At 43.1% G+C, this 13,026-nt stretch overlaps 1 protein-coding gene across 2 annotated transcripts in view; it reads right to left on the bottom strand.

The window, feature by feature from the left end:
- Positions 1 to 12,731, bottom strand: part of pdlim3a (PDZ and LIM domain 3a) — a 77,793-nt gene extending 65,062 nt beyond the window's left edge. The window contains exon 1 of one of the 2 annotated variants that reach the window (XM_080189394.1): positions 12,392 to 12,731. In XM_080189394.1, the coding sequence (XP_080045520.1) occupies positions 12,392 to 12,484 (93 nt within the window). In that variant the 5' untranslated portion in view covers positions 12,485 to 12,731. The remainder of the gene's footprint in view (positions 1 to 12,391) is intronic. The other variant, XM_080189393.1, reaches the window with a different exon arrangement.
- Between the last annotated feature and the right edge of the window lie 295 nt (positions 12,732 to 13,026).

Genomic DNA, 13,026 nt, shown 5'->3' with positions numbered 1-13,026 from the left:
TTCTGTGCAGGCAACAGCACTTTCAATAAACAGCTGTGTGTTACTTTGAAACCACGTGTGCAAACCATATCTTTTCTTTTTGTGTAAAACCCACAACCCTGAACATAGTTAGGGCATTACACCATTGAAAGGTCCATGGGCCTTAGGCAAGAATTTCCAATCTTGGGGAAAATCCCACCTGTTGGTCGAAATATTTCCTTCTCAGTGTCTATTTCTTCCATATTTTTGCATGGTGTGTTCTTGGATGCTTTCTGATGTTAAACATGCTTTTTAATGATAATAGTAGTAATAGTGACTAGTGGATTAAGCAGAAGCTCCTGGTTCAAGTCCCACTTCAGGACTTGATGGCCATGAAAGGTGTGTGCATGATATCACCAAACAGGCTGATTACCAGCCTGTAAATTCTTCCAATATTTCTGATGGCAACTGATAAGGATGGGAGAGATTGCTGGTCAGCTACAGTGCAGAAGGCAATGGCAAACCACCGCAGTACTTTGCCAAACATCATCATGGACTAACTCAAAGGAAATCCATGGTCACCAGTGCTTCTTAAGGCATGGTACAGCAAACAGGAGTAGTAATGGCATAAATTATGAAGAGAGCTTGGATTCCAATTTATAGAGAAGCTGGTTAAAGGGGCTGTATGAAATAATAAACAAAGAGGGGAAACGTCAGGATATTAGCATCTTACCTCCACATTATATTACCTCCAAAATATGGAATCATAGAATGGTTATACCAAACCTCCAACTGGAGGTAAGTAGGAATAATACACTACTTGAGAGTGTGGTGAAAGCAGAATCCTTTGTGGCTTTTAAAAGAGAACTGGTAATTACCTGAAGACAAAACATCTGAATAGCTGTGGGGGAAAAGTGGTTTGGTATATAACCATTCTATAATTCTATATTTAGCATAAATTGAAAAGAATGACAAGTAAATTTAGAAGTAGGTATAGGAATGGACAGCCCCAAGAATTCAGCAAGAGAGGAAGAGGGTGAAGGGGATGGGTGTCCATTCCACTGCTGCAAGTATAGTGAACAACTTCTTACTCATGTCCATGGCCACTGTTCACCCGCTCCCACATTGCATGCATCAGGCCATTACAATACTCAGGCCAGGGCACTACTGCCTCTGAGAGTGCATCAGTGCCACTCTCCCATCCCAACCCTGCTCATAATCAAATAAACCCCACTCTGCAGCTTCCCAATGGAGTTGTTGGCCTGTCTTTTTCCTGTAAATCATCCATTCCAGGATCATTCTACGTGTTACAGCCTTTGGAAAGCCCATAACAGAACATTGATAGACGTGTGGGACAGGATTTTACAGCCTCGCTCATCCTGAAACCGTAAAATCCCACCCAAGGTAAATGGACATTTTCATTGTCCGCCCCTCGCCTGCTCCAATTCCATGGTGGGTGGAGCAGTAGAATCTCCCCCATCAGCCTGGGAACTGAGCCATATTAGCCCCTTTAATGACCAGTAATTGGCTTATGGTTGCACGCTGCTTCCAGCCCTCAGTCAAAATGGCTCAGGGTTTGGGACTGTGATGACAGTAAATGGCAGCACCAAAGCGTATGCTCATTTTCAAAGATGTGCGGGTGAGGTTGTTTGGCTATGCTTAGTGCCGGGGGATTAGCAGGGTAAATATGTGGGGTTACAGGAATAGGGCCTGGATGGGATTGTTGTCAGTGCAGACTCAATGGGCCAAATGTCCTTTCGCTGCACTGTAGGGATTCTATGATTCTATCAGCCTCCAATCTGGACTTCAAACCAGTTCTAAAATATCCACCCCTCTCTATCTGAGGTGGGGTAGGAGGAGGACCTTCCTCCTTTGAGGAAGTGACACATTTTCCCACTGGATGAAATATCACTGAAGCAGTTGGTCAATAATCCCTGTGAGAAATGTCTGCATTCATTAACTTCTTATGACAAAAGGACAGATTGTACACTTAATATGAGAAATAATTTAGCATTTCAGATATTGGAGAGGGGTAGGGGGAGAAGTTCTATAAACTGGCAGGTGTCTTTTGGCACTTCTGCACTGTGGCTGACCAGTAATCTCTCCCATTCTTATCAGTTACCATCAGAAATATTGGAAGAGTTTACAGGCTGATAATCAGCCTGTTTGGTGATATCATGCACATACCTTTCATGGCCATCAAGTCCTGAAGTGGGACTTGAACCAGGAACTTTCGGTTAATCCACTGTTATTCTGCGGTCTGAATAGAGGCGAATTTCATAAATCTGAATAGGCAGAGATCCAATTATTATGTTTATGGTATGATCACAGCTTGGATTCAGGTAGAAATGATTCCTTTTTAACTGAACATATGACTGTTAATATACAAATTGATCAGAACACAACAACCTAATCTGTAGCTAATTAAGAGGTTTCTCAAGCGTACGGTTGAAAATTGAGAATGTATCATACCTGCTCTGCCCTCTCCCCACATCTTTGTCACTTAGCTAGTGTGTCACTTATCTCCCTCACTTAGTCTTCAGCCTGTGCTTTATCCCAGCTGAACTGGGGACCTCACTGAAACATAAAATTCTGACAGAGCTGGACAGGCTGGATGTAGGGGTGATGTTGCCTGTGGCTGAGGATGGGAGAGGTGTTTTTGTGTGTGTGTGTGTGTCCAGGACAAGGAGTCATAGCCTCAGGAAACAGCGTAGGCCATTTAGCACCAAGTTGAGGAGAAACTTCTTCAGTCAGAGGGTGGTGAACCTGTGGAATTTTTTACCACAGAAGGCTGTGAGGGCTCAGTCACTGATACATTTAAGAAAGAAATAGATTTCTATGCACTAAATGTGTCAAGCGATATGGGGAGAGTGCTGGAGCTTAGTGTTGAGATAGGGGATCAGCCATGATCATATTGAATGGCAGAAACAGTCGAAGGGCTGAGTGGCCAACTCTCGCTCTTACTGTCTATGTTTCTAATTCAGTTTCTCAGTATAATTAATTGGTCATTCTGTTGGTCCTACAGGGTAGCTTTCTAATCTTTAATCCCCTTTCAGACTTTTACTCTATCACATTTAGTTATTGGTTAGTGCTCAGTGATCTTCTGCATGTTTACTGATGTGCTCCTTTAATCTCTTTCATTTAGTTAAAACTTAATCAGCTCCAAACAGCCACATCCAAATGTTTGCTGTTACATTTATTGATCCGGTTTGGAATTCGTATTCTCAATTTATGGGGTATGATACTGTAACTCATACATAATGTACCCAGCAAATATTAATGCTTTTACATATTAGTGCTGCTCAAGCAAGGTCTCTTGACTCTGTGAGCAAAATTGTATGAGAAAAATTCTAAGTGTCCAGCTAGCGTGAATATGGGAAAGTTGCAGATCTGTTTTCTGCACCAGTTTTCACATCCAATCTTGAGTACACAGTGTATAAAAAAAATGAGCTAGTCTGTTTCTCGCTCCTAGTGACAGTGAGCAGGGCTTAATTCGCCAGCCAGCAGTAGAGGGAGCTATTGCGCATGTGCAGACCTCTGTGTCTGCACATGCGCAATTCCAATAGCAGAGGCCTGACAGAGAGAGAAAGGGAGCTGTCCGGCCCCTGCTACTGGAGCCAGTCTTAACTCAGCCCACTGCCATGCAATTGTGGGGGCCCACGACTGATTGCAAGCCTTACACTGTTTAAAGATGTAGCCCAGCCCCCCACCCCCACCACCCAGACTGATCGCACACCCCTCATTCCTCCCACCAATCTGATGCAGAGTGTGCAGTGGCTCCCTGATGTATAATTCATTTGAGCCAGCTGATCAGGCCACCGTGGTGTGGCCCTGCCCCTCCAGGGCCCACCCCATATTTCCTGCCCCTCCAGGACCTGCACCCTTCATGCCCCATCTCCCATGTCCCCTTCATGCAATCCGTACTATATTATTTAGAAATAACTTCAATTCACAAATGTATTTTTTAATTATTTATTTTATTGATTAGTGTGACAAGTAGGCTTACATTACCCACTGCAATGAAGTTATGTGAAAATAATCTGATACGGATTGGGAAATAAGCAGTTATTTTCAAAGGTCAGTGCACTTCACGCTCCATTGCCATTAGTGATTTTAATTAATTAGATGGTGAGGCCTGTATCGGGTCGTTGTGGTGTGAAGGAGGTCAATGGTGTTGCATTATAATCTTATTTCACAGATAATTGCTGTAACTCTAAATGTCAGCAGCACCGTTTTCACATCATTTCCTTGACTGGGCCATCTCGAGAGCTTCTCATGCAAAACAGAATTGGACAGTAACATCAAAGTGTTTTATTGCAACCCTCACCAGACTACTGCAATCATTCCTAACCAAAAGGGAACCATTAGGATGTGACATTGACTTAGTATTTTAAAAATTTTTTGGTTAACTGAGAACAGTGAGTTCAGCACAATCCTGAGACTGGTGCTGGAGGACTGCTGGTCTGCACTCACCACCTCCTTAAGTCAGTCTAAAAGATTCTGATGTATTTCTCCAGTGAGTGTGGTGAGCACTCCTGCCTCGTATGCCTGCTTTAGGAACAAGTGGGTGGCCATTTAGTAGGGCGCCTGGAAGAATGGGCTGAGCCCAGTTCCGAGCTGATGGTTGGAGAGCAGCAGGCAGCAAAATGCTGGGCAAAGGAACTTACTTTCTTTACCCTTCGCCCACCCCCTAAGGTCCCCTGTACGTTGCCTTTGGAGCTGAATATCTCTCTGGCTTCTGCTGGCAATTCCCGTGTAACCCCTTCCTCCCTCTGTTTTCAGCCAAAAAGTCCTCCAGCTGTGATACTGTTGCAGAGGAGAATTTGGCGTGATGGAATATTTTAGGTTCAGTCCAGGTTCTGCCTGGGTTCTGCCTTGTATTACAGAATAATACAATTATTCTGTATAATTGGCTGGCTGTCTCCTAAAGTGAAAGGAATGGGGACATAAATGGGAGGAGTAACAGAACCTGAAGGTCTGTCGTCTGCCACAAATAAACACATTTGTTTTGGGCCAATAAAGGCATGACTGTAAAAGCAGATTGGAATGGGTTTTTTTTAATTAATTCATTCATGGGACATGGGCGTCACTGGCTGGTCAACATTTATTGCCCATCCCTAGTTGCCCAGGGGCAGTTGAGAGTCAACCACATTGCTGTGGCTCTGGAGTCACATATAGGCCAGATCAGGTAAGAACAGCAGATTTCCTTCCCTAAAGGACATTAGTGACTCAGACGGATTTTTCCAACAATCTCAATGGTTTCATGGTCATCAGAAAATTCTTAATTACAGATTTTTTTCTTAATTTAAATTCCACCATCTACCGTGGTGGGATTCAAACCCAGGTGCCTAGAACATTAGATGAGTTTCTGGATTAATAGTCTCGCGATATTACCACTAGGCCACTGCCTAATTTATAATGAACCTTTACAGAAAAACCACTGGAATGTGAAAAGACAAGCTCTGTTCGAATGATAGGCACCAGGTTGAAACATCCTGGTTTAAACGTTCTAATCTCAAATTGCTAAATTCTCTTTGCATGTTCCACACACAACGTAACAGTCTGTCTTTAGTATATCCCAGTGCACAGAGTGTCTTTATTAGTATATCCATTACAATACATTAATAAATGTTTAAGAATGTTTCCCTGGCTTTGATAATAACTGGACTGTGTACAGCTGGCTCAAATGGATTGTACATCAGGGTTCTGTTTTATATAGCTCGTGGAAAATGCCAATGCACTAAGGTAGTCTCTAAGCAGAATGAAAAATCCAAAGTTCACATAATGTTTATCCAAGCTGCTCAGCTGATGAACAACTTTGATCCTTGTATGGTTTCTCCTTTTATCCTTCGAGTTGTGTTGGTTTCCAAGGCATCAAGCATAGGCGGTGAAATTCCAATTTCAGTAAGGAATGGCAGCAGCTTCCCTATAGTGGAAGAGTCACTAATGAAATCACACTCCCACAATTGGCATAATTCAAAGCCAAGCTTTTTTTTGACTCAATTAGTAAATTGTTAAGGGAGAAATTAGCAAGTTCCTAATTTGGAAATGGTTTTTCGTTGTAAGGGCGGACTCTTCAATGTGTGAATAAATTCAGTGACAATGCCACTACACCATCACCTCCCCACCTTGTTTGATTGGCTCCTTATTGTTTGCAGATTAAATAGGATTTGGAAAAGGTATATCCTTGTGAAAAAGACATCTAATTGTTGTGACCAGCTGAGGACATTGAACAGAAGGGAGCCAGTCTAGCCTTTCTCATCCGGTCATAGCAATATCAAAGTGGAAGACGAGGGAAATAATTCAATGACTGGAATTTAACTCAAGGCTCTACCCAGCAGCTGGGGCAGCCTGCTCCACCTTGGAAGCCATGATTGAACTTTGTGGTTCAAACAATTAGTTACCTAAAATCATGGCTTCCATCCCCAGTGCAGGATATCCCATCTCCAAGAGCTGCCAGCCAATCAGTGGGCAGGTAGCTGCCAGTTGCACCGGGAGCAATGGGCACCATTGGGACTGCAGCCATGCAGGAGAAAAGGCAGACTAGGAAGGCCCAAAAATCAGGTAGTTCATCCTTGCCTGCATTGTGAAAAATGCAGGACAACAATCGTGTGCCATACCCCCGTTAGAACACACAACAGAGCACAAGATAATGAAGGGAAGCCAATAATAATGAGGTATCATCTCAAAAAACAATGAATATTTTTATTGTACTGCATGAGTATTATTTCAAAAGATTACAATCTGACCTGGGATTCTGGAATGTCTTGCAAAGTTTCCATGAAGGCAGTTGATGAAAGCAAGCTAAAGTATCACTGTGTTGTTCCACACTGGGAATTTACACCAGTGATTTTAATGGTAATGGCACTGATATTTACTTCACGTTATGTTATAAGGAATAATTTAATATACCCAGCACAATGCAAACAGCTGATCTAGAGGGTGAAACTTCACCCACTGGCTCTGAAGGAGATGGTTGCAGGAGAGGAGCCCTGTAACCCCTCATTCCCAAACTTTCCAAGGATCTGACTCTGGTCTCACGTGAATCCTCTTCCTTCCTTTGATTAGCAGAAAGGATTTTAACCCTTCAATCCCATACTTAGGAATAACCTTCTTATATCCTTCTGACTCTCCACTTCCATCCACAAGCTCTCTTTAAAGCCACCCCTAGTCAACTTATTAATCGCCTCTCTTCTCCTCTTATTTTGTTTTCTTCAAATAAGTGTGAAGTGCTTGAGCTTGTTTCTCTGTATTAAAAATGTTTTAGAAATTGATTTGATTAGCATTGCATGAATTAGTACTGTTTTTTGCACGCTGTACAAAACATACCATTCATAGAAGGAAATGACAGAGTGTAGAATATAGTGTTACCATCATAGAAGACATTGAATTGGAGCATTGTTGGACAGTTTAAAATAGTTAGAATGAAGTTTTAGAAGCATAGAACGAGAGTAAAAGATAGAATTAGAAAGTACAGGTTGGGCACAGCTCGCAAGAAGTTGCTTCGCTCTGGCACCATCTTGGTTATTGTTATTAAGCTCATCCACAAACTTCTATAGATCTTTTATTTGTTCATGGCATGTGGTTATTAATGGCAAAGCCAACATTTTTTTGCCCATCCCTATTGCACTTGAGAAGTTGTCAATGAGCCGCCTTCTTGAATTGCTGCAGCCTATAGATACGATCACAGTACAGTTAGGGAGGGAGTTTCAGGACTTTATCCAGCAACACTGAAGGAACAATGATATATTCCCAAGTCAGGATGGTGTGTGATTTGGAAGGGAACTTACAGATAGAGATGTTACAGTTTACATGCTGTCTTTGCCCTCCTCAGCTGTAGAACTGAGGGGTTTGAAAGGTTCTGTTTAATAAGCCTTGGTAAGTTCCTGCAGTGTATCGTACATAATATATAATAAAATTAAATTCCTTATTAAATTGGAGAGCAACATACTCTAATCCCAAATTAAAATCTTAAACTTAAAGTTAAAGGTATACATAAAGGTATATATACATACATAGGTCTGAGGGGAGAGCTAGATTGATTGGGTAAAAAGGCTAAAAGGCAAAGTGGCAAATAAACACTGGGAAACACTTAAACAACTCAAAATGTTCAACAAAAATACATTCTGTTGTGTATGTGGTGTCTGTCTCTTTAAGACAGTACCACCATAGAGGGTCAATTGACTTGAGGGAAACCAAGAATGAGTATTCACACCAGAGGGTGGAGTCCTCTCTCAGTAGAATCTTCTGGAAGCTTGGAGTAAGCATGTAAGAACTATGGCTCTGCCCCAGGGCAGTTTCATGCTGCACAAAAGTCCTGAATCTAAGTTTCTCTATTCAATAAATACCTTCCTTGTTCCAAATAAGATCTGAAGCTCCCTTAATAAATCCAGATGCTGGCCACACAAAATATATAACAAATTCCATTAAAAACAACATTTTAGCGAGAACATTTCATCCATGGCTTACAAGGAAAGTTAAGGATATATTAGATTGAAAGAAGATTTTTGAATAATAAAGGAATTAAGGGCGATGGTGAGTGGGCAGGTAGGTGGAGCTGAGTCCACAAAAAGATCAGCCATGATCTTACTGAATGGCAGAACAGGCTCGAGAGGCCAGATGGCCCGCTCCTGCTCCCAGTTCTTATGTTCGAAAAGGCTTATAATATTGCAAAGAATTAGTCTGAGGATTGGGATTATTTTATAAACCAGCAAAAAAACAACCAAAAAGTTGATAAAAGGGGGAGATATAAAGTAACCTCAGCAGGAATATGAAAGCAGATTGTAAAAGTTATTATAAGTGGCTAAAGTAAACATTGATCACTTAGAGACAGAGACAGGAACATTTGTTAAGGGGAATAAGGAAATGATAGAGACATTGAACAAATATTTTGTGTCTTCACAGAGGAAGACACAAATGGCATTCCAGAAATGGAGGGTAAACATGGGGTGAGAGAGGAGCTGAAGATAATGAATATCTGCAGAGAAGAAGTATTTGGGAAAATTAAGGGACTAAAAAGCTGGCAAATTCCCTGCAGCGGATGGTTGAGGTTCTAAAAAGGTAGCTGCAAATATAGTGGATATGAAAGTTATAATTTTCAAAAATTGCCCAGATTCTAGAACAGCCCAGGAGATTGGAAATTAATAAATACAGCATTGCTTTTCTAGAAAGGAGGGAGAATGAAAACAGGGAAACAATTATATTTTCTGTTGTTGGAGATGGTTATTGCTGTCACTTATGTGGCATGAATGTTACTTGTCACTATTTAATCTGAAATTTGTTCAGGTTTGCTTCATGCAGGCATGGACTGCCTCAGTATCTTAGGAGTTGTGAAAGGAACTGAACATCTTACAATAGAGCGAAGATCATTGATGAAGCAGCTGAAGATGGTTGGGCCTATGACATGTCCCAGGGGAATTCCTGCAATCGTATCCTGGAACTGAGACGTATGGCCTCCAACCACCACAACCATCTTCCTTTGTGTTGAATGATTAGGTGGTGATGAGCGGGGGTGGGGGGGATCATTGGGAAAGTGGCAATTTCAGGAGAGTTAGATATTACTGGAATGGTGTGACATGGCTGTGCTGATTGGACTTTGCAAGAGAATCGTACTTCACGGGTGCCTAGGACATTGTGGGTAGGGTGGACTAGACATCATGAAGAGATGCTAAACCATGTAAAAATACATTTACAAAAAGAACAGGCCACTTGAATCAGAACCCAACAAAGGCAAAGCCATCCCAGTGAACCGTGCAAATGCCTCCTCACTAACATTGGAAGACTGGTATCAAAGTTGGAAAGAACAGTTCATAGAATCATAGAATAACTACAGTGCAGAAGGAGGCCATTTGGCCCATTTAGACACCACCAACAACAATCACATCCAGGCCCTATCCCTGTAACCCTATGTATTTACCCTGCTAAACCCCCTGATACCAAGGGGCAATTTAGCATGGCCAATTAACCTATGATTATTCAAGCAACAGCCTGTGTCAGTCATTGTCACATTTATAAAATCATAGCAACATTCCAAACTTCTCCATCACGATACTCAGTCTGTGTGTCCCATCAGCAGGACAGATCCAACAAAGATGGCGACACTCAGGATGGAGTGGTCCTTGGGAGTCCTCGATATTGACTGTTGACCCCATGAAGACTCATAGCATCAGGTGAAGCATCAGCAAGGAAACTGCCTGCTGCTTACCATCCATCACCTTCCGTCACCTGATGAACCAGTACCCTTCCATGGTTAATACCACTTGGAAGAGGCACTGAAGGTGGTAAGGACACAGTATGTACCCAGAGTTGGGGACCTTAATTTTCATCAAGAAAAGTGGCTTAACACAACCATTGATGCCAGATTTGGACAAGTTCTGAAGGACATTTCTATTAGGCTGGTGGTGGAAGGCGGTGAGAGAGCCAAGAAGAGGGAAAACCTACTTGACCTTGTCTTCACCAATCTAATGGTCAACAGTGATCAGTGGTGTAAGCACCACACCATCCTTGTGGAGACCATGTCCTGCCTGGACTATGAGGCTACCCTCCATTGTGTTGTATGGCATCACCACCATGCTAAATTATAGATCCAGCAGTTCAAATCTGCCATCTGTGAGGCACTGTGGGCCATCGGCAGCAGCAGAACTGTACTGAACCACAATCTACAAGCTGATATATCCCTCAGTCTATCAGTACCAACGAAGATCAACCCTGGTTCAATGAAGAGTGCAGGAGGCCAAGACAGGAGCAACACCGGACGTACCTGAGATGGTCAACCACATGATGCTACAACACGATGACATGCATCGGAGGTGGTCTGTGAGTGACAGAGCTAAACAATCCCACAACCAATAGATCTGGTCAAAGATCAATGTTGCTAAATCCAGTCAGGAAAAGTAGACAATTCAATGACAAATGGAAGGAGGATGTTGAGTGAATTTCTCCATTATCGGTAATGACAGAATCCATCACGCCAATTCAAACGACAAGATTGGAGTGTCAAGTGGATGATTCATTTTAGCCTCCTCCTGAAGGCCCCAGCATCATACATACCAGCCTCCTGCCAATCTGACTCACTCCATGTGGTATCGAGAAACAGCTATGATGTGGCGATACTGACGCTGGACTGGGGTGGACAAGATGAGAGGTCACACGACACCCGGTTATAGTTCCACAGGTCTCACTTGACAATGGAGCAGTACTCCAAAAACTTGTAACATCACATAAACCTGTTGGACTATAACTTGGTGTCATGTGTCCCCCTCATCTTGAGAAACAGCTAGAAGGACTCCCACACTACCCTGGCTATGATTCTGTAGACCTGTGCTCCACAACTAGCAACACCTCTACCTAATCTGCTCCAGTACAGATACAACACTGGCAATGTGCATTAATGTCCAGGTATATTCTGTCCACAAAAAGCAGGACAATCCAGCCCTGCCCATTACTGTCCTATTCACTTATTGCCAATCCCAGTAAAATAGTGGTCAATGATGTCTGAAGAATCACCAAGCAGAATCTGCCAAGAACTTGATCATTAAATGACAGCTGTCATAAAAATGTAAGGTTACAGTGAAAGTTCTTATGTCAATCCAATTTCTCTCTAATCAACCGGTAAGGCATTAATAGTGAGAACAGAAAGTGCTGGAAATACTTCACAGGTCAGGCAGCATGTGTGGAGAGAGAAACAGAGTTAACATTTCCGGCCAGTTCACAGCTGATGAGGAGTCACGGAGCTGCATTGTTAACTCTGTCTCCCTCTGGTCCCGGACCTGCTGACTATCTACCCGCATCTCCTCTCATGTCAGATTCCCACCATCAGCCGGATACTTTGCTCAGTTGGCGACTCTCAGAAAGCGAAGCAGCACAATTTCAGTCGCTATCGCGGCGTTCCCGATATTTTTCCTCTTTATTTAGGAGGCGCAGGTTGAGAAAGCGAATCGACTTTTTAAATGCCTTTCGCTTCTGATGGACTCTTGGGACTGGGAGAGTGTGCACCAAGAAGTGGCTACAGAAAGTGAAGCGCCGAGGGTTGCTGAGACTTACAGGACTTGCTATATTCTTCGAGTGTCCGACTTATGGATCTTATTTCACAAACTCGCAACTCAAACGTCAACAGCCTTTTAATCTTATAGAAACATGATCAGAAAACAGGACAAACCCCCAGGGTGAAATCTACAGATGTGACTGACCTGCTGAGTTTATCCAGCAGTTTCTGGATTGATATCAATAATTGATATATTTAAATCTATGATATATCTATAATTGATATTTGTGCTATTTCAATTATAGCTATATCATAGATTCAAATATATCGATTATAGATATGTTATGATTGATAGATTTATATCTATGTCTGCATCCCCACCACATTTGTAAATGCAGTCACCTTAGTGTCATCCCGCCGAGTAAAATACACAGAAAGAGGAGAGCTCACCCGTGAGACGGTCAAAGACTGGTTAAAATCCGCTCCACCAGTCAATCGAAACCCCCAGGGACCCGGTCCCGCCAACACCACGTTTTGAGGCATTCTTGTTTTTTTATTTTGTGTTCGGTTGCCTGCAACTCAGTTGCAAATAAATGTCCCTCTTTCCTCTCCGATAGTAAAAGAGCCAACTTTCCCTCCCCCCCCCCGGTCCTGCTCAGGTTGCTGTCCGAGAGTAGCTCCTTTCAATCGACTTGTCTTTATATAGCGCCCGGCCCCTCCCCGGGGACAGAGGGGAGGAACCCGATTCAGAAGCGCTCAGCCTCCCTCCCTGCCTGCACTCAGCCGGCAGTGGCTCTTCCCCACCAGTAACCCCCACTGTCATTGACATCAAAGCTCTTCGCCGAGGCTTCTGCCCTTATTTGGTTTCAAGTTAAAGTGCATTCTGACAACTGAGCCCCCACCCCCCCCCGCACTACCCCCCTAGCCCCCCCCCCCCCCCCAGGGCTTCACTCATTCGGCAGCAAGTGGCACGCAGTTAAAGATGAGGCAAGTTAAAAGCTGGGCTTGGTGCTGCTAATGGGCTTGGCAGCATCAATTTGAACAACACGCCGTGATTGATGGGGCCCGGGTGTAAGTGAATCCGA

This window comes from Carcharhinus amblyrhynchos, chromosome 5 (genome assembly GCF_965287045.1).
Source record: "Carcharhinus amblyrhynchos chromosome 5, sCarAmb.v2.hapA, whole genome shotgun sequence".
NCBI classification, from domain to species: Eukaryota; Metazoa; Chordata; class Chondrichthyes; order Carcharhiniformes; family Carcharhinidae; genus Carcharhinus; species Carcharhinus amblyrhynchos.
The sequence above is the reverse complement of the archived record's forward strand: the minus strand, read 5'-3'. Positions and strand labels throughout refer to the sequence as shown.